This window comes from Argiope bruennichi, chromosome 5 (assembly GCF_947563725.1).
Source record: "Argiope bruennichi chromosome 5, qqArgBrue1.1, whole genome shotgun sequence".
Taxonomy (NCBI): Eukaryota; Metazoa; Arthropoda; class Arachnida; order Araneae; family Araneidae; genus Argiope; species Argiope bruennichi.
This window is the reverse complement of record NC_079155.1, coordinates 123,471,806-123,493,706: the sequence shown is the minus strand read 5'-3', so window position 1 is coordinate 123,493,706 and position 21,901 is coordinate 123,471,806. Positions and strand designations below refer to the sequence as shown.

Here is a 21,901-nt window from a genome sequence, read left to right as displayed (position 1 = left end):
TCGAAATTTCAAAACTCGGTTTTAATAAGAAGAATAGAACTTATTTTTTAAAACAGAATATGAAGAACAGGATCGAGGAATTGTAAACAAATTTCGATGCCTTTATTTTCATTTTCTCATATACTAAATGTACAAGGAGAAAACACTACAACTGTCCAAACATTTGACCTGAAGATTTCGACAAATGTCCACTTATCAGATCTCTCTGAGTCCGAAAAGCCCCATGTATATCTGTGAACTTAATAATTCAAAACTGCTTTGAGTAAGAAAGATTAATTTTCATACGATATTTATAACATATTTTTGTAGAATTCTTATGAAATTAATTTCGAAGAAGTCTTCCGATCGAACTGAGCAGATAAATATGAAACACAAAGAACTGGATTAGTAGAATTGGATTCACAGATTACGGATTTAAAGAATACATTCTTATCAGGTTTAGAACCAAATTTGACAAAGGGTTAATCGTCTATCATGCTATTTCATAAGCATGTAAACTCATGTGACATGCGATTTTGTGACTACAGAAATGGTTAAGTTAATAAAATTAAACTATTATTAAATTTTTAAAAATTAAAAATTTTAAAAATGTCAATTATTAAAATTATCATTACTCCAAAAAAATCGCTTGATTAAGTAAAAGCGCAAATTCACCAATAATAGATGTTCCATTCCTTAGTTCACCAAGCAATTAATTCTCAATTACAGGTTTTCTTAATTAAACTGCTTAACATAGCAGGGCTTTAGCTTTATAGTTAGTTTCTTAAAAAAATAATCTATATACTTTATACTAAATAAGGCAACTTGCCAAACTGAAATATATTCCTTTTTCTAATTATTTCGATATTAGTATTGGGCCTCTATTAGATTGGCATCTTATATGCAAAATAAAAATTTTTAATATTAGAAATGATATTCTAAAGAACTTAATAAATAAAATAAGAAAAGAATATAAAATTCAATTTTTATGCTCAATTTAAATATTTTAGAAAAGTCCACAGAAATGAAGTAAATTAAAATTTCTCTAGTTTTTGAATTTATTTAAATTTAAAATTGAAACTAAAGATTTTTATTTCAGTAGATTCCAAATATTTCTATTCCAGCATTTTTCCCCTAAGATTAAAAATAGTTTATCTGGTTTATATTATCATCCAAACTTTGAGTTTCTTTTGAATAAGTAAATGCTTAATAAGATTTAACATCTTAAACAGAAATTTTTAATACATTTTTATAAAATTTAGCAGTTAAAATAATTGATTGAATAAGTATATATTTAATATTTTAAATAAAAATGTTCAACATAACATTTCATGTTTCTGAAATTGACGTTCAAAGATGTGCAAATCATAAAAATTGTTTTTGAAATTTTCTCAACGTGTAAACCAAGATCAATTTTTTTTTCATAAATTAATTATGGTTAATACTTATTTATAAATTACATAAAAGTAAAGGAAGCTTCTCACTATACCAAAAGAATTCTTTGGTTATAATTTGATTGGCGCCATTGTTTCTTAGTCGGAAGGAGGAACATCTGTATCCGAATACTGATTTGATTCGTAATTCCGAATACTGAGTTTAATAATTTTGTCAAACTGTTGATTGATATTTTTTTGGTGATAATTCGTGCAAATTTTAAGGGATAATTTATTTCCACTGACATAAAATATACTAAAGACCTGGTCGAATCGGCCGTACAAATTCTATCTTGGAAGTCGGTTTTTGCATCAAAGAGTGGTGCTTAGTTTAGTTTAGCTATATTAACGTCCCGCTTTAAAGCAACACTAGGGATATTTTGGGAAGGACCTCGTCATTTTGAATCGCAGTCAAATGACGAGGACGACACGTGAGCTAGCACTCCTCCCGAACTTTCACTCCACACCAGCGGAAGGACGTTTGACCCCGACGAATTTAACGTGCAGCAGACCCGCTTACGTCACGGTTCTTCAGTTCGGTGGAATCGATCCCGAACCTGAAAACTCTCCAGACCCGAAGTGAGACCTTACCACCAGGACACCGCGGCCCAAAGAGGGGTGAATGGTGTAAAACGAGTTATCAACAAGGAGGCACTCGCTTCACATCTTGCACTCCTCATTCGAAACAGAAATTGACCCGCCAATATAGAACTTGCACGACCTGTTGCGGCCGGACTCGTAGTGAAAAGGTCAATCATAAGATTGATAGTAAACAATTTTTAATGAATGTCTACCATCAGAACTTTATAATAAGTTCAAAGCTAGATGAATTAAAGAAAAATGATTAGGTTTATTTCAGCTAATCATTTGTCTAAAAAGGAATTCTATGCAATTAAGAAACGTATTTTGCATCAGTTATATTAACTGAATATTAAAGCGCCCTTTCTTATGGTAATTTCTAAATTCTATTAATTTAAAAAATGCATTAAATTACGAATTCTGAACTTTGAATTGAGAGCTCGATAAATGTTCAGAGACTTTTTAATTTAGATTATTTGGTAAACTCTGGAAAAAATTATAATGATATAATATAATTATATTTGAATCAAAGTATTTTTCGATTCAAATATCTATTTTAAATTTCATTTATTTTTAATATTTTCACTAAATTTAAGCGTTTTACTTTCTAATGAAATTATATGAATACAGAAGTTTACTTTGGTATGGAACAATAAGAAAACATTTACTTTCTGATTAAAGTCCTATAGAATTTACAATCGATGATAAAAATATTTTCAAAAAACATAACTAATAATAAAACGTTTTTTTTATGACAATAAGTGGTATGATAAGATTAATGACTACATACAGGTCACTAAAAATTTTGAGGAAGCTGGAATTGATACTTGTTATAAAGAGTTTTTGATTATGAATTTTATAACTGTTTATAAATGAACGTAAATAATTTCTTAGTATTCATTCATGTTTTTATTTGCAAAACTGTACACAGAATGCCTTATTCATGTGCAGCTACTCTTATTTATTGTGTTTGTTTAAATTAAATCTTTTGAGAATTACCGTAGGGGCACTGTACCAGCAGCTACCAGACTAGAGCATTTGCAGAACCAGAGGTTACTCTGTGATTCTCTTGAATCAACGATTATTTCATGGCTGTTTTTATTGTTAATTTATGAAGATAAAAACAACAATACGGGTTTGTCCAAGGGAACAACAGATTCCTTTTAGGACTGATTTTAAATGGCGAAATGCACCATGAAAATCATTAATTAAAAAGATACTTTGAAATTTCATTCGCACTCATTCTATAAATTAGTTTTCCAAACACTTCTTACTTATTTGAGAACCAAAAATGCAATGAAATGCCGAATCCTGTCTTCAAATTTCTTAAAAGCTTTTAATATTTATATAAATAGCTTTTTTTAAACATCATTTATAAATTGTCTTTTTGGAAATGTGAATTAGAAATTGTGGTCAAATAGAGTAACCACACTCTAAAATACACTGCTATATTTCCTACAGAAAGAATAGTATTTCTTAAAAGGGAGGGGGAGGGAGACTATTTCACTATTTTTACAAGTGAATTCTTCCTAAATTTGGTCCATCTAATAAGGTTATCCGCATTTTTGTTGATGAATTATAAGAACAAATGTAATTTTTATAATAAAAATGAAAGAAATAAAGAACTCTTCTGTCCAAAGAATTGCTTTATTTACTTGTGTACTCTACCCAAATGTATAAGGTAGATTTCTGTTCATTTAAAAGTTAACGTAGTTTTAAAATGTTATTTCGAAATCTAGTAGATAACGGATGAAAATCAGAATTTAGTCGTATTTATTAATTAATTAATCAAATTTACAAAGGGTAATAAAAACATCATGTTTCCCTATTAGAATTTTAGTCTGATTGACTTAAAATGTTTAGTCGGACAGTGAAGAATTATGTAACATGCTTCAGAGCTTAATTTTAATTGCTTAAAATGAAATTCAACTACCTACAATCCTTGGGATGAGGTTATATAATATTTCAAAATAATCTTTGAGTTGAAATAAAATTAATTTGGAATTATACGCAAGTTAAACAAGAAGTGGATATCTGTTTAATGCATCGATTCTTTTAAAAACACTACAAGACATGGAAGATAAACCAGAAAAGAAAAAGAAAGAAGACAATGGAAAGATAGCGTCAATAGACGATTTCTGTCGACAACTTTTGGTATTAAAATCTATTTTGACTCATGATATGAAATGCAGTATTCTCTCTTATCAATATCATCTGCAATCCCGTAAAATTTTTAGTGACCTTAGTATAATAGAAACGCACTCCTTAAGAAGTAGTCATTTGCATCCTATAGAATTAGTCAACATTATTAAGGACAATATTAGCCATATCGAAAACCTTGAATTCGATATTAAACTCATGAAGCCTGAGGCATTTTTGGACACCAATCACAATTTCAAATATAAAAGTCACCCATTCTTATAAATTTGTGCAGAAGACAGAAAGACTCCAAATATAAAAACTCGTGTTGATTTGTGTGTGTGTATGTGTGTTCGTGAGACATCAAAACCCATCGAAAGGGCACATTATGCCCATGAAGTCCAGTGTGTACAGGAAAGGTCAGGCGATGAGGTGGGGCGCAGAGAAGAGGCAAATGCAGGTGGATAGCACCGTGAAGGCAGTGAAAAGAATGAGGCACATCCTGTCCACCACCATGGCCGCGTACTTCCATTCGGCGATGATGTCGTTCACCTTGTCTTCGCGCTTCATCCGGCTGGTGATGTAGCGCAGTTCCTTCAGGATGGCACTCAGTTCACGCTGAGTGGCAAAGCACCCTCGGACGGTGGCTGGAGGCTCGTCGGTGGGCGCGAAATTGGACGTCCCGGCGTCGGTCTGCCGGATCCCGCCGGCCTCATCGATGTCCAGGACGTTAGCCAACAGGCTCTTGGAAGAGCGCTCCTTCAGTTCGAACTCTTTCTTAGAATTGACGAGCAGCCCTTTTCGCTGGAGCTTGGATTTGGGACGCTTCATGAGCAGGAGGCGCGGCAACCAGCCCAGGAAGATGGAACGGATCTGCAAGAACATTATCAGCAACAAATTTTAGCTTCTCTAGAATTGTTTCGTTGTATATTTAAATGAGTTTGAATGTTTGATGTGTTATTAACAATTTAGAAGAACGTTTAATTCTGTTAATTTAAAATATATTTAAATATGAATCGGGGAGGGGGGTTCTCTTTACTTTGCATAAACTCTTTACTTTGCTTTATAGTGATTATAGGGATATAGTTTAGTGATTTATAGTGATTTAGTTTAGTTTAGTGATTTATAGTGATTTAGTTTAGTTTAGTGATTTATAGTGATTTAGTTTAGTTTAGTGATTTATAGTGATTTAGTTTAGTTTAGTGATTTATAGTGATTTAGTTTAGTTTAGTGATTTATAGTGATTTAGTTTAGTTTATATATTATAGTGATTTAGTTTAGTTTAGTTATATTAACGTCCCGTTTTAAAACCACACTAGGGCTATTTTGGGAAGGAACTTCAAATACAAATAAGCTCAGGAAAAAAAAATCAATGGTTATATTTTTTATAAACAGAAATGTTATAATTAATAAATCACCCAAGTCGTTTTATCTATAATATACTCCATATTTATCCATAATATACTCCCTCCAAATCCATATTTTATACTTTCTGAAATGCAAGTAATTTTAGATAATTTATGTACAAAAATATATCTAATCATTGCTTTAGTCAATTTTCTATATCGATTTTCTTCCAAATCAATAATTTCCCTACTTTGACTTATTTTAAAATCCTTGTCTTTCTTGCATAGCTTAACAAGGTAACGAAGTATATACGAATGATTATCGTTGTCCTAATTCTTAAAATGAAAACAATGATTAATAAAATATAAATGAGTTTAGGTGAAGTATTAGGTGGTCTATTAATTTATATGAGAGAATGCGTCATAGATTTTAATGGTATTCACTGCACATATACAAAATTCAGAATAAAGCTTATTCATTCTTGTTCAAAATATAGAATTGAACTGTAAATAAAAGCAGTTCAGTAGAGATATATTATCATTTTTACAAAAGCTGCAAAAATAAAATGGATATGCAACGGAGTTTTTTTCAGTCTTGTCTTTTTATAGAGTACCTCTGCTATTCAAAATTATTAATGTATCGATGTCAATAAGAAATGTTTGTTAAGTCACATGGTAATTGAAACTCGTCTCCAGGTTATTTTATGGCTCTAAACCTTAGATAGTTTCGATTCGATATACGTCCTATATAAAATCCTTTTCTTTTCTAATTAAATTCTCCGCATTGACCAAGATGTTCAAGATTGGTCAGAATGTATCCCCTCTTCATAGAGTGGAAACATCTAATATATAAAACTAGCCGCTTTTGGCGACTATTTTGCTCGCCTATATTATTGACTTTTTAAGCTGTTAAAGCTGATAAGGAATGCATTTTTTTTTAAACTTTACCTGGTTATTTGATACAGCTGAAAATCATAAATTTAATTGCAAATTTTCCTGTGGAATTAAAGATTGGAACAAAAGCGATTGGATGTTTTGGTGGAGGAATTTTAATTCCCTTATAACATTTCAAAACTGTTTACTAAACTTGATTAATAAATAGTTTACTAAAAATATTAGTAAAATTTAGAGGGGAACTATATCTAAAGGAAATCGATATTATAAGAAATGTAATTTCTTGAGTTTTAAGGTAACAGAAAAAACACTTTTGCAATAAAATTGTTTTAAAGGGTATGAATATCAATCTACAACAGTCTTCACACCATCTTCATACCATTTCACTTCATCATTATGAATTGAGAATCATTATAGTAATTTTTATACATTTTTGTATTCTTCTGTTTATTCATTTTTATACATTTTTTATTATCTTTAAATTTTCAGAAAACACACACATATGCCTATACATAGAGAGATAGCAGGAACCATACGAATTATAAACTCATTTTAAATTGTAAATACATACATGTTTAATTGATCGTTATACTGCCCTTGCATTTAAATAAATAATCCTTGTTTAATTATTAATTGTATCTTTTATTTAAATTCAACCAAAAATATCCCAAATAGTAAATGTTACCCAAATTATATATATATATATATATATATATATTCAGATTAGAACATTGAACTTATTAAAACCCTTTCTAAGTTAAATCCAATGAAATCATTCACCGATTCTTGAAAGAATAATTTTTTTTTTTTTATCGAACGGTTGCTTTTTCGTGAAATAGAATTTACAGCTTTCCTGCATTTCCTTCGCCGTAAATAAGCTTCTGTAATTGGAAGGGGATGATTTCTATTTGCTTTTCAGCGAATTTTTCTTAAGAGCTTTCTAAAAGCTTTGAATTTATCGACTCAGCATCTCGCACTAAGTTAAATTTACATTGTGAAACTTTTATTCAAAACATTGAAGATTTCGAAAATTCGCAATGCAGTTTTGATTTTAAAAAGATTTTTTTTTTTTTTTTTTTTTTTTTTTTTTTTTTTTTTTTATGTAAGCAGAAATAAAAGCGAAATCCATTTTCTCTTTTCAGTTACTTTGAAATGGGACTTAAATAATTGTTCACTGCATCATTTTTTTAACAAGTAACCAAAGGCGAAATGAAATAAAGATAAAAAATAATAATCTTGAATCTTTTTAATATAAATTTTTTACTGTTGCTTAATGGTAGCAATTAAAAACAATATTGTTTGACGAATAAATATTTCGAAATGGAAATTGCAAGATTTCATTATATATAAAGAAAGTTTCTGACTTTGATTAAAAAAACTATCAAATTTCTAAATCATTATCTAATTCTAATATATAATGATAATTCTGATATATTTCTATATTGAATTTAAAAAGATAATGTTCTTTTAAAGTAATTATTAATGAATGATTACTAAAGGAAAATAAATTAAAGTAAAAGAAAAAAAGAAAAGAAATTCTAGCATCATAAATATAAAATTGCGGTTATATTCTGTTATATTATATATTACTTATTTTAAACTTAATGTGATGTTACATTAAAAAACTGTAACTTAAATTTTAAAATATCTTTGATTTTCTAACACAAATTGAAATAAATTAATTTTTAATTTAGTATGATTTTGAGATATTTATATTTCATTCGAGATTGTACTTGCTATTTACAAAACAAATTATTTGCAAAAAATTTCTAAATAAAATAATTACAAAAAATATTTAAAAATAAAACATTCTATAAATAACTGTGCATCTGAATCATCAATATTTTTAATATTTGCTAATCAACACAAAAGCGAAAGCAAATTTAAAATGTTCTTTTGAATTAAACTACTATTTTTGAAAATGCTGAAATAAACGGTACATTTTAGTGACAAAATCGACTTAAAAAATGAATCTAGCTGAAAGAAATTACAAAATTTCAAATGTATGACATGACAATTTTAATATAATCATTTATCAGTGATTTTATCAAAGTTGCAAACGTCTAATTAAATCTTCCATGAATTTGTAAAAACACTTTAACTGTGTAATGTAAAGTTAAACAACATTTTCGTAGGAATTGACAAGAATAGGAAATAATTTCATAAATAACAAATTCTTTTATCCTTCTACTGTATTCCGTTTAGAAATAAGTGAATTCATGTGAAATTTTTGAATAAAAGATAAAATATCTTTATAAAAGATATCCTAATGACCACGTATTTCGCAAATAAAGCTTGTGAGGGAACGTTAATCTCGCACTAAGTTAAATTTACATTGTGAAACTTTTATTCAAAACATTGAAGATTTCGAAAATTCGCAATGCAGTTTTGATTTTAAAAAGATTTTTTTTTTTTTTTTTTTTTTTTTTTTTTTTTTTTTTTTATGTAAGCAGAAATAAAAGCGAAATCCATTTTCTCTTTTCAGTTACTTTGAAATGGGACTTAAATAATTGTTCACTGCATCATTTTTTTAACAAGTAACCAAAGGCGAAATGAAATAAAGATAAAAAATAATAATCTTGAATCTTTTTAATATAAATTTTTTACTGTTGCTTAATGGTAGCAATTAAAAACAATATTGTTTGACGAATAAATATTTCGAAATGGAAATTGCAAGATTTCATTATATATAAAGAAAGTTTCTGACTTTGATTAAAAAAACTATCAAATTTCTAAATCATTATCTAATTCTAATATATAATGATAATTCTGATATATTTCTATATTGAATTTAAAAAGATAATGTTCTTTTAAAGTAATTATTAATGAATGATTACTAAAGGAAAATAAATTAAAGTAAAAGAAAAAAAGAAAAGAAATTCTAGCATCATAAATATAAAATTGCGGTTATATTCTGTTATATTATATATTACTTATTTTAAACTTAATGTGATGTTACATTAAAAAACTGTAACTTAAATTTTAAAATATCTTTGATTTTCTAACACAAATTGAAATAAATTAATTTTTAATTTAGTATGATTTTGAGATATTTATATTTCATTCGAGATTGTACTTGCTATTTACAAAACAAATTATTTGCAAAAAATTTCTAAATAAAATAATTACAAAAAATATTTAAAAATAAAACATTCTATAAATAACTGTGCATCTGAATCATCAATATTTTTAATATTTGCTAATCAACACAAAAGCGAAAGCAAATTTAAAATGTTCTTTTGAATTAAACTACTATTTTTGAAAATGCTGAAATAAACGGTACATTTTAGTGACAAAATCGACTTAAAAAATGAATCTAGCTGAAAGAAATTACAAAATTTCAAATGTATGACATGACAATTTTAATATAATCATTTATCAGTGATTTTATCAAAGTTGCAAACGTCTAATTAAATCTTCCATGAATTTGTAAAAACACTTTAACTGTGTAATGTAAAGTTAAACAACATTTTCGTAGGAATTGACAAGAATAGGAAATAATTTCATAAATAACAAATTCTTTTATCCTTCTACTGTATTCCGTTTAGAAATAAGTGAATTCATGTGAAATTTTTGAATAAAAGATAAAATATCTTTATAAAAGATATCCTAATGACCACGTATTTCGCAAATAAAGCTTGTGAGGGAACGTTATCTTTATATTTCGGCAATGTGATTCGAGAATCAAAACACATAAACGTATCGCATGAGAGCACGATTTATTGACTTGTAAAATTGAATTTTTTGGTGTCGAAAAAGAAGTCTTCATCGAGTCATAACTAAAAATATGAAGATTCATTCTGAACACTCTTACACTTTTGTAATATCAACTTGAAGCAGCTTAACATTCACACTCGGAATCATTATCTGCTGCTTTCTCAAAACTTTATAAGAAATATTCAAATCGGATATCATAAGATTAGGTAATCGCACTTATTCAGTTCCATTACATATATTGGATATTGCAGAAAATGAAATCAGAAAAAGTTGCGGTCATTATCATTAATTCTAGCGCAAACCTTAGATCAAGATCATTAGTTGAAATGACAGTCATTTTAGCCTTGAGGGCGAATTGGAATTTTAATTTTAAAAATCTAATTAAAGGACTTTTTTGCTTAGTTCAAGATTTTGAGCTTCATTGACTTAATTATTTTCATGAGGATACAAGTACTATTTTTTATATAAGATAAATGGTTCGGATTAAACAAAAATGAAGATTAAATAAAAAACTTTACAATTTTTCAGAGAGAAAATACACACAATATAAAAGTCAAAAGAGCAAAAATAATTTATATTGATTTCTTTTATGATAATGTATCATTTCAATGATTTTCATATTCAGTTATGGTATTTCTGATTATGTACGTTCCATTTTCAAACGATGACCCATAGAAAGAGTTCATTCGGAGTGATGCTTGACATGTGGCAAATGCGAAATTTAAAAGTACAATATTTAATAATTTTTTAGAGAATTAATTACTTTTAGGACATCGCATCTCCTAATATCAATCTCTGAGCACGATCTCTGAGAAATGAAACGACCGAGCTGTTCTAAGATGTAGTATCTAAAATTATAAAGTTATATTTGACATTTCCGTAAACTATTTAAATAAATGAACCTCTAATGTACGTGGTATAGAAATCTGTCTTATTAGTTACTGCCGAATGGCAACAATCAAATGTAAGCATATGATGTATGAATTTCATACTTCTTCATTCAATGTTTTTACAGATGATTTCAACGCTTCGTTTAGGTAATTAATGCACGTGCAAAATGTTATTAGAAATGTTCTGGAAAATATTCGTTCTGCCACCAAAAAGTCCATTCAGTCAGAGAAAAAAAGATATAAAATAATTTTTAAAATTAGGTTTCAAAGATAAAGCTTAATCGAGCGCAAAAATATTTAAATAGTCACATGATGGCTAATCACTATAATTTAATTATGGAAATGGCTCATCACTATAATTTAATTATGGAAATGGCTCATCACTATAATTTAATTATGGAAATGACTAATCACTATAATTTAATTATGGAAATGGCTAATCACTATAATTTAATTATGGGAATTGCTGCCCATTTCTTCCAAAACAATTATCAGACTAAAATGGTCTTCGGATTGAAAAAATTATCTTCTTAATATCAGCATTTCCATTTCCATAAAATTTCGCCCCTTAATTTTAATAATATTTTTAAATTCAATTTGATACGCAAATAATTTAATGCAATGTTTTCAAATGTTGTGATGGAATTAAAACTCAACCATCAAAACATTCAATTGAGTGCTTTTTCCCATTGTTAATCCCGCTGTAAATCTTTCATTTCCACTTTTATTTCGCAATATATGCAATTCTTAATTTGTTGTGAATTGATTCAATTGAATTCATGTTCTTCAGTCATATCAGATACCAAGATGAATTTTTTCAACAGAATATATATACATTCTAAATAAATCATTTAACTCTCTAAAATGTTATTAATCTAAGCGAACAAACTTGTTTCTAAAGGCGACAAGAATTTCATATCAACCTATATTGACAACAAGGATAATCTCAGCTGTTAAGAAAATTTTTACTTAATGATAAAGAATGATGGTTTCTTGCATCTGGTTAATTTTCTTAGAATCCAAAATGAATGAAGCAATAAATGACATTAGGTAGATAATTATTTTAGAAGAGTTTTCTATTCCATTATTCATCACTGCGCACTTTCAGAAAGAGCGAAATTTCATAGCTGGTTAAAAGATTTCTGCAGGATAAAATAAGATCTCACTTCCCCAATCTCAAGCCAAGAAAAATTTGTTTTACCGATTTCCTCAATCAAACCCTTCTGTAAGCAATTTTAACTTTTTGTTTAAAATATATGAACTCATATTCCCCACCAAACATTCTGACTTTTATAGATGTATTGTGTTCTGTATAGTTTTACAGTGAATTTTGAATATTGTATATAAAATTTAACTTTATTTTTTTCCCTCAATAAAAGTTACTGACTCAACTGACAGGGGATTCCTAGATGAATAAAAAAGCAATTCAATTGATCAAAACATAGTGCTGATATATTGATCACTTCTAATAATGGGTTTTAAACAATGGCTGCCTAGAACAGGTAAGTTTATTCGAATTAGTTGCTATCCAAGAATATCGGGTTGTGATAAGAAGATTTCGACTGTTTTGTTAAAATCAGTATAGACATTTATCATTTCCTCCCATATATTTTAAGGATAAATTTTTCACAAGCTTTCTAGTCCTATCCATCTAAAACTGATAGAAAGAGAACTCTAATCTGATTCAATTGACATGGGATCCAAAAATTCTGTGGCGAAAAGAAAAGGAACAAAGTAGGATTGTAATGAGAAGATCTGAAATGAAAAGCCAGCAATTCAATGGATCAAAATATCGTGCCGATAGATTTATCACTTCTAATAATGGTTTTTAAAAAATGTCTGCCTAGAACGGGTGAGTTTATTTGAATTAGTTGCTTGCCAAGAATATCGAGATTAGAGAAAAAGATTTCGATTGTTTTGTTAACATTTAGTAGTTCTATTTATCATTTCTTTTCGGATATTTTAACGTTAAATCGTTCACAAGCTTTCCTCTCATATCCATTCTGAAACTGATAGAAAGCGAACTCCAATCCATGTTCGGGGATCAATCGATATTGTTAGTGTGGCAAGCATTATGGCACCTTTACTGTTGGAATAATCGGCATCGGAGGAAAGCACTTACACAGTTGGGCATTTCATGTGTGTCCGAACTCCGATGATGATAGTTGAGCACCACCACGGTCATGACCACGGAGAAGGCGACCATTATCATGATGCAAGCAAAATAGGTGCCTGCGAAAATAAATTGAATTCGTTACAAATGATTTGTCAGATTATTCTTTTCAAAGATCATTCAAAAGAAACTTTAAATTATTTATTTAATAAACTTTAAATTATTTATCAAGTGAAATGTAATTTTTTCCGCTTCATCACAGTTCTTTCAATACTGTAAAGTGGTTATCATTAGTCCAACTGATGTGCGTATTTGTTTGTTAAAAGAAAAGACTTAATTTTTTAGCTTTATTTTTTAAGTAAAGGGTAGAATTAGCAATATTTTTCATTTCTTTTTAAGCATATATTATATTATGAAATATCAATTGATGCTTTGTAAACGATTATACTTTTTGTATGAATCGATTATTGTTATTTTTTGCGCAAGAATGCACATATGTTTTATTTTATATTTATTTTCCTTTGATTTAATACATTGAGTTATTTTTTTATTTAGCCATTAATTTCTCGTGTCAAGTTTAGTAAAAAAGCCACGATCAAATTATCTACGCAATTTGATTTCAACCAGGAGTTAAAAAATAACTTGATATGGAAAAGTAAATATTCCTTTAAAGTTGAAAATTAATTACTCAAGAAGATTGAATATTTTTGTTTTCTGCTGAATAATTCATTTTCTTAAATGTAATAAAAAAGCAACCGAGATATATTTCCCATCTTGAAACTTCAAACAAAATTTTTAAAACGTATTATTTGATTGGGTTCTTATTGATTGTATAGTCCTAATAATACGATAATATAACAATAAAAAGTGCTTGCAATATTATGTCTGAAACATCAGAGTAAAGAGGTAATAAAAGTAATTAAAATTGCGCAAAGAATGCTTAATGTTTTTTTATAATTCTAAAATTGTATGCGATTTTTTTATTTTAGAAGCCTATGCATTTGAAATAAAAGTTTTAGTTAAAATCAAAATAATTGTTATTTAATTAATTAAAGTAATAAAAGATTTATTCAATACTATTAAAGTGCGTGAGGCCTCAATCTCCTTTTGTTAAATCTCTTATATAATAACGGCCATCATTGTGAAACAAATAATACTTTTGATGAGCTTTAAGACTCTGAAACTTTTGCTTGAGAGCTTTATATATTTAGAGGAAAATCAATCTCCTCTCCATAAAACAAAATAAAAAAATCTTTTTGTAAGGATTTTACAATATATTTAAGAATATATTATATACAGCCTTTCTCTTTGAGTTAAATACGTTGAGCAGTTTGGCTAATGTATCAACATATAATGCAGTAACATCTTTTTAATAACATATCATACTTTAAGATATAAAAGACAATACCTTACTTCGAAAGAAAATTAACAATGAAAGAGACATTTACACATAAAATCATTGAGTTGGATTTATATTAAAGGTAACATCAAGAGAGGTACATATATCACATAAGACAACACTAGTTTTGCGAAAGTACTAAACATTAAACAATCAATATTTATACATAAGCATAAACACGTATTAAGCAACGATAACAACAGATACAATGCATTACACATCCTATTCTCATGCTCACATATATCTTAAAAGTATGTTGTACTGATTACTTGCTAAGAAAAAAACAACAACGAATTCCTGCATTGACAATTTTAAATATATTACGAGCAGTCCATGCTTATCTCATGCATTTTTCATTCAGCAAAATCACAAATATTCAAGACAGCAAGATGCTACAAAATCATAACACGGCAACATCAAAAGCCAAATACTGCTTCTAACATAAAGGATTATTCAAAAAGCCAACTTCACATTAAGCATAACAACAGCAATAACATACATATAATAATCTCATCTTACTTGATAGATATATGAATAACACTGAAAGAAATATAAAATACGAATAATGAAGTATTCCAAAATTCTAGATGTATTGGAAACTTAGAAGCATTTTTATCTTTTCAATAGTATGGAACATTTTAGCAAAGCGTGTACAGAATCTGAAACGACTAGATTGCTCAAATCTGAATTAAAATCATTTACATTGTTTAAAAGAATTAAAGCTATTGAGATTTTGTAGAATTTACGAAGTCGATAATTCTCTTTCTTATGTTATTAAAATATGAAATGTATATTTCAATAAACTTTTCTTGTTTGAAAACATAAAATCAACTATAATATGATATTCACACATCAATTAATAATTATAGATTTCTTAAAAGATAATAAAAATTGTTTATCGCCTTGCATATGCAGTTATATTAGAGATTCTTCATTTCATTAAAATTGGAAGAGTAAATGCTTGAATAAGAAGAGTGTCCATTTAATAGGAATAAATTCTTCAAATTAACTACTTATCATTTTCCAATTCGTTTTATTTCATAAAGATGCAAACTTTTAGTATATATATTTTCAGAGTAACCAACATACGAGCAACCAATATTAACATTTACTACGCATCTTTCAGTTTTTCTCTGATCATTAGAAGAATAATGAAGATTGTATAAAAACAGTCGAACAGAAAATTTTCATTATGAAATTTTGTAAATTCAAACACGTATTGTCATTCTTGTTTCTTCCAATTTTTTTCAAGTGAAAATAACAACTCTGTGTGAAATTTTTACTAAATTTTTATAGAGATGGAAATCACTCATTTCAGTGTTGATATGATAATGTAAACCTCAGCTGTTTTTCTTTCTCTGAGTTTACAAAGATATTGTTGCAATTATTATAAATTCATAAATACACGCGACGAAAACAAATGTATTAGAAGTCTTAAATTACACATAGGGAAATAGTATCTGCAAATCATTCTAAAACGTTTTTTTAAAACAAAAACAGTATTTATATATATATTACTCATTTTAAAAATCATTGCATATTTATTATTATTAATTTTGATAATAAGTACTATTTTAATCCATAAAGATATTTGTTAAATGATTTATTTGAGGTTCCAACAAGAATCTGATGGAGTGGACCACAATTTAAACAGTTTTATAAGTATATATAAAATCTATGAAGAATCTTTTAGTCTTTTTCCCTATAAATATTGAGAAATTTTGTAGGAATCTTGCATTCCGAAGTAATGATATAGAGAAAAGTGTGTAGATAAATATGACCTCTTCATAAAATTAAATGATTCCATGTGAATACATGCATCTTATGCATTTATAAAATCCGTTCTTATTATAGTAGATGCCAAATCCCTATTTCTTTTTTCACAAATCTAGTGCTTCTACTAGTGATCAGCTTTAACAGCAGTGAGAATGGAGTAAGCGGGTTCTGTTTTCTACTAAGTTTGCACGCTGCTGCGATGGCTACATCTAAGCCATTCAAGAAATAGATTTTGATGATTTTTTCCCTTTGAACATCCCATTTGGAGAATAAATGTAGAAGAAAGCAATATGTAATAGAATTGTAAATGGAAGTAGTACGAAGTAGAACTACTAGATAAAGGTAATTTGTAGAAAAAATGCAGAATAATTGTAGTTGTGCTTTGACATTTAAATGTAGATAAAAAAGCAAAATAAAATAATTTTCCAATTTTTTCGAATATTTTCCAATTTAATAAAAATATATATAAAAAAACGCTTCCGTTCACTTACTGCAATATTTTATCTCCAAGCTTTTAGGAGTTTACGAATTATTCAATTCAGTTTTGTTCGCTACATTACTAAGGAGGATTTTGAATTAAGTCTGTTACTATAGTATTTAATAACCAAAAATATTAACTCCGAACCGATCTGAAGCAGACACGGAAAAATCTGAATGGCCGGAGGTCGCGACAGTATCGGCGGACAATAATATAGATTCCTGAGGACCATCATCGACCACTGAACAAGGAAAGCCCGTCCCTTCATTGTTAGGGGGCAATTGACCGAATACTATTTCTGCACCCATCAGGGAGGCGGGAACCAAACACCATACCAAAAGCTTCTCATTCCCATTTATGAAATGCCCCCGGGTAGAATAGCGTTTGATAAAATTGTTTCGATTCCCAATTGATCTAAATTTACCAAGAAAAATACATGTCAATGACTCCCAATAACGGGTGAAACGTCAAACAACAACAACAACAACAACAAAAAAACACGACATAAACGTCAATCTTAAACGTGCTTTGCTATCCAAGAACATTTTGTGGAATTTTTCTTTTTTGGAGAGAATTTTGTGGAGAGGAATGTCTAGTAATCAGAGAAATCCCGGTGATCAATTTATTATTAAGAAACATATCAATGTTTCAGATTTTAAACGGGGCTAGTGAACACATGAACTTCCTGCAATTAATGCTTCTTAGCCATACCGTGACTCATCTCAATAAGTCAATAATAAGAATGATTAATTAGTTTAAAACAATTGCATTAAACAGCAATTCATTCTGTCCCAGAAGTTCTTGGGCTATTTGCGCAAGCATGGATAGATATATCTAAAAAGTACGTACTAAACAAAATCTGATCTTTGGAAATCAAACAGAAAGAGAAGATAAAAATGTCGAATATATTGCTTAATTTTTCATATTTACGACATGAGATACCAGGAATGAAATTTCAAAGCAGTGACGGAATTCCACCTGGCAGACTGGACACATAGATTCACAGGGGACACAAGCAGGCAGAGTTTTTTCAAAAATATTTTCCTTGTTGCCAAATAAATAATTTGTAAAAATACAAATTCTATGAATGACGAAATATTAGGATAATATTAACATTTTACCAAGCGTAATTGTTCAGGCTTTTGAAGAAACAGGGGTGCTGAGCCAATTGTATTGCAAATTTAATAATTTAGAATGTTAACTTAAACTATATCTTTGACATATTAAAACACGCTGAAATATTGAATAAATTCACTTTTTTTAAAGTGGGATTTCATAATGTGCGTTGCCTAGGGCTGAAGAACAATTAAATTCGCCATTGTTCCAATATTATATACTTCCAGTTTGAATTCTTAAGGGGACAATGGACTCCATTAGGCATTTTTTGCGAATTTTTCACTTAGAGTTAAGAATTATTTTAGGTATATATATTAAAAAACAAATAAGTCGAAATTCTTTTTTTTTAAATAATTTGAAACAAAATATTATTTTTAAAAAATTAAAAGATGCATATATATTTTTTTTTAATTTCAAAATATTTTCCAGGCGACTCAATTTTTAATTTTTCTATTATTTTTCCCATATTATACAATATAAATTTATTTGGAATAAAACTGTGTATGATTTTGAAATTCCAATTAAATGCCAATTTTTTTAGAAATATTTTTATCTACACTTACTGAATTTTCATAAAAATTTTCATGTTTTTTGGAGTTAAAATTGACTTTTAACTATCAAAAAAATCTCAAAATATAAAATGCATACCCTATTTTATTTTAAGGTTTAATAGAGATTTTTATTACCAATTCTATTTAATTTCTTCAAAAATTAAAACACCGTCCAAAATTTAATTAAAATATCATTTTCTGGAAATTAATTAAAATGTGCGTTTTTAATTTTGGCCTTTGAAATATTCATTTTATTGAACAATACATCTTATGACACTAATTTAGCTGAATATAAACATATATTTTTATGAGGAAACGATAAAAATAAAAGTTCATGTTTTTGGTCTATTTTTGCTTGTTTCAAAGTCCACCGTCCCCTTAAATTAAAATATCCATTGACATATTTTAATTCATAAAAAAATGAGCCGTTTCCTTAAAACTGCGATGGAAGGGAAATTGAGAAATCCCAATTAGCAAGTTTGATGCTTTCTTTGTAGCTCTGAATTGGAAATTTGTTTTTATCATCCATGAAGTTAGGACGAATTTTTCAATATAATAATCCTTAAATTATTATTATATTTTAATTTTCCTTAGATAATTTTAAACTTGATCCACCATTATATATTTTTGGAATCCAAAATAAAAAGAATGTGTGTTGGATGAATTAAAAATGAAAATGTTTCAAAATACAGTTTGAAAAATGTGTTTATAGATTTATCCGAAATCATTTAATGACGATAAATAACTAGATAAAATAGTTTTTATTTTCTTAATGTAATCTATAAGGAATCATTAAAAAAATTCAAAAATTGTGACTATCATCAAATACAAATGAAATTCCAGATGATAAAGATATATAAGTAAATTCCTTAAAAATCAGAAGCATAACAATCCATTTTCTGTCATTGTGTGTAAAGGCAGAATCATGGGTCTTCTGTGAAACTTATTAAAATATTTTTCTTTGATTTAGTTTTTTAGTCTTTCTGAGTTGCTTTAGATTTGTCTTACGACTGTGTTTTTTAGATGAAAGTGCTACTAAAGCGTTATCAAAACAATATATATAATATTTATTGATATGATGTACGAATTTCTGCCAGTGTAACGACGAGAGCTGGGATTTTGTTTTTCTTGAAACTTTAGAGCATATGCTCTTAAATATCTTTAGCCCAGGTATCATTTGCATTAGTGGATTGTCGCCATTTGTTCATATGTAAACAAAGTTCTCGCTGAGGCATGTGCATGCATTTTGTTGATTCATTAATAAAAAAATTGAAGTAATTTTTATAATGCGTCGGTTTATGCTGATAATTTAAAATGTTTAAAAATTGATTAATTGATTGAATGATGTTGTATCATCCCTTTTCTTAATGCCGTGATCACTAAATCAAATGAAATTTGAAGACAAATTTGTGAAATTATGGTTAAGCCCGATGAATGATTCAATGACAAGGAGGTGAGTGTGCATTTTTAACGAATGATATGAAAATGATCGCGATAAAGAACGAAATGGGTGGCAGTTTTTGACTTATGATGATTTGCTTAAGGAAGTTGTTGAGAAGATTAAAGAGAACAATAGATGATTTGCCAATATGACACTGTCGATGCATTTTCCTCAGTTTTGTCATCTATTCTTCATGACAGCAGGTAACGAAAACATGCAGAAGTTCGGGCCCCACTATGATAAATGATTCAACAATGGCAACTTTGTTGAAAAAATAAGCATTTTACTTCCTTATGGAATAATTTATTTTCTAATAATCGTTTCCTTTTTTAAAAATTGTTTAAAAGAACATAGTTCCTTGATACCCTTCGTATTTTACGGTTCTGCTCTTGTATATGCTACACTGAAAACCTGAAATAACTCGGTAAAACGAGTTTGAACCAACAGAGCTATGGAAAACTCGAATTAACTAGGGAAAATGCGTTCTGACTGAGCTAGGGAGAACCCATTTTATTCCTGCTGTAACTGGTTATTGTTCTGGTTTAATATTTTTTGTATCTATCCAAAATTATTGTATTAAACTATATTTAAAGCAATGTTCGAGGAAAGTACCTATCACTGAATAAAAACACACACTTTATTTGGATAATATTTACCGTAATTACAAATTACTTATTTCGACAAATCAAAGTACTGTGACACTTAGAACTGCAAAGAGTGTCATTTTTGATACAGAGACATCTCCTTGAAGAGCAATCTTTTTAGAAGAACAGAGGAAGAACCCTTGCCCAGTTCCTACAGCTTCTTTTTTGCTGTTGTTCTCAGCGGCATTTCCTGATTTGATACCCGTTCTTGGATCAAAAAAAATTGTGGCGATACATCTAATTCTGTGATATGATAAGCTTTTGTATCAAACTTGTATCCTGATTGATTGTAGCCCACTAAATAAATACTTATAGAATTTAAAATAATATAAATAGCAATCATATACTTATTGAATAAATGTTGAACTAAATAAGTTTCTTACAGTTTTAACTGGACAAAACCGGAAATAACGACAGGAAACCAGTTCTCCCTAGTGGTTTCAGTCAGAATGTGTTTTCCTTAGCGCGTTTCGTTAAAAAGTGTTAGTTAATTCGTATTTTGAATAATTTCGAGTTTTCACTGCAACATATATATACATAAAAAAAATTCCTTCGATTTTTTAAAGATGAAAATATATTAAAATGTTACTAATTAGAATAAAAACAATTTCCCCACCCAACTAGAATTTCAATGAAACATGATCGTAATGAAGAAATTAGGTTACATACTTGCTACTATTAACACGTCTTTAATACATATCCATACAGTAAAAAAAATCTATTGAAACATCATTCGTTCAATGACTTTCTCGAATTCAAAAGCCTCATTATTCAGTAAAAAAAAATTAGTTCGTGCGATTCACTTTTATCTATTCATAACGTTAAAATTTCTGAGCTGAAGAACATTTGAATAGAAAGCTAACTTCCAAGTAATCCTTTCATTTAATTAATGAAACTTCTCTGCGAAAGGGGGATTTCCGAAACATTTTCATTAATTCCCTTTGCACGAAACTTCAGGGATATAATCAATTGATTTCCAAGCATTGGGTATTCAATTCCGAATGGTGACCTTTCATAACTTAATCTGGAGGCTTATTCCCAATCAGAAATTCTTCAGCATCGCAGCAGCGTGTGTGTGTGTGTGTGCAAGTGGGCCGGGGTCGTGTAGAGCAGGAAAGTGAAGCAAATGGAAAAGGTAGACTTGACTGAACCTATTAAAGACACGGCGTCTGATGTCGGGGGAATGATCTTGGCGACCATCAGGAGGTATACAGTTAGGGATAGTAGAACCGTCACACCTGAAAACGGAAGGACGAACGACATATAACTACAAGTCGACGGGTTTCAGTTTGAATGGACGATATACGCACTGATTTTTGTTATTTCTTACTTACTTTCATCCGTTTCACCTCAAAATGGAAAGAGTTTTTTTTAAAATTTGGCTTATGGGATAAATTGTATTATTT

The 21,901-nt window shown here is 28.5% G+C and overlaps 1 protein-coding gene across 1 annotated transcript in view; it reads right to left on the bottom strand.

The window, feature by feature from the left end:
- Positions 1-3,859: 3,859 nt before the first annotated feature.
- LOC129968557 (neuronal acetylcholine receptor subunit alpha-7-like) overlaps positions 3,860-21,901 on the bottom strand; it is a 257,844-nt gene continuing 239,802 nt past the window's right edge. Inside the window, exons 8-9 of the mRNA XM_056082571.1 lie at positions 13,100-13,209; positions 3,860-5,003 (exon numbers count right to left, since the gene is read on the bottom strand). Coding sequence (XP_055938546.1) covers positions 4,551-5,003; positions 13,100-13,209 — 563 coding nt within the window. The 3' untranslated portion in view covers positions 3,860-4,550. The remainder of the gene's footprint in view (positions 5,004-13,099; positions 13,210-21,901) is intronic.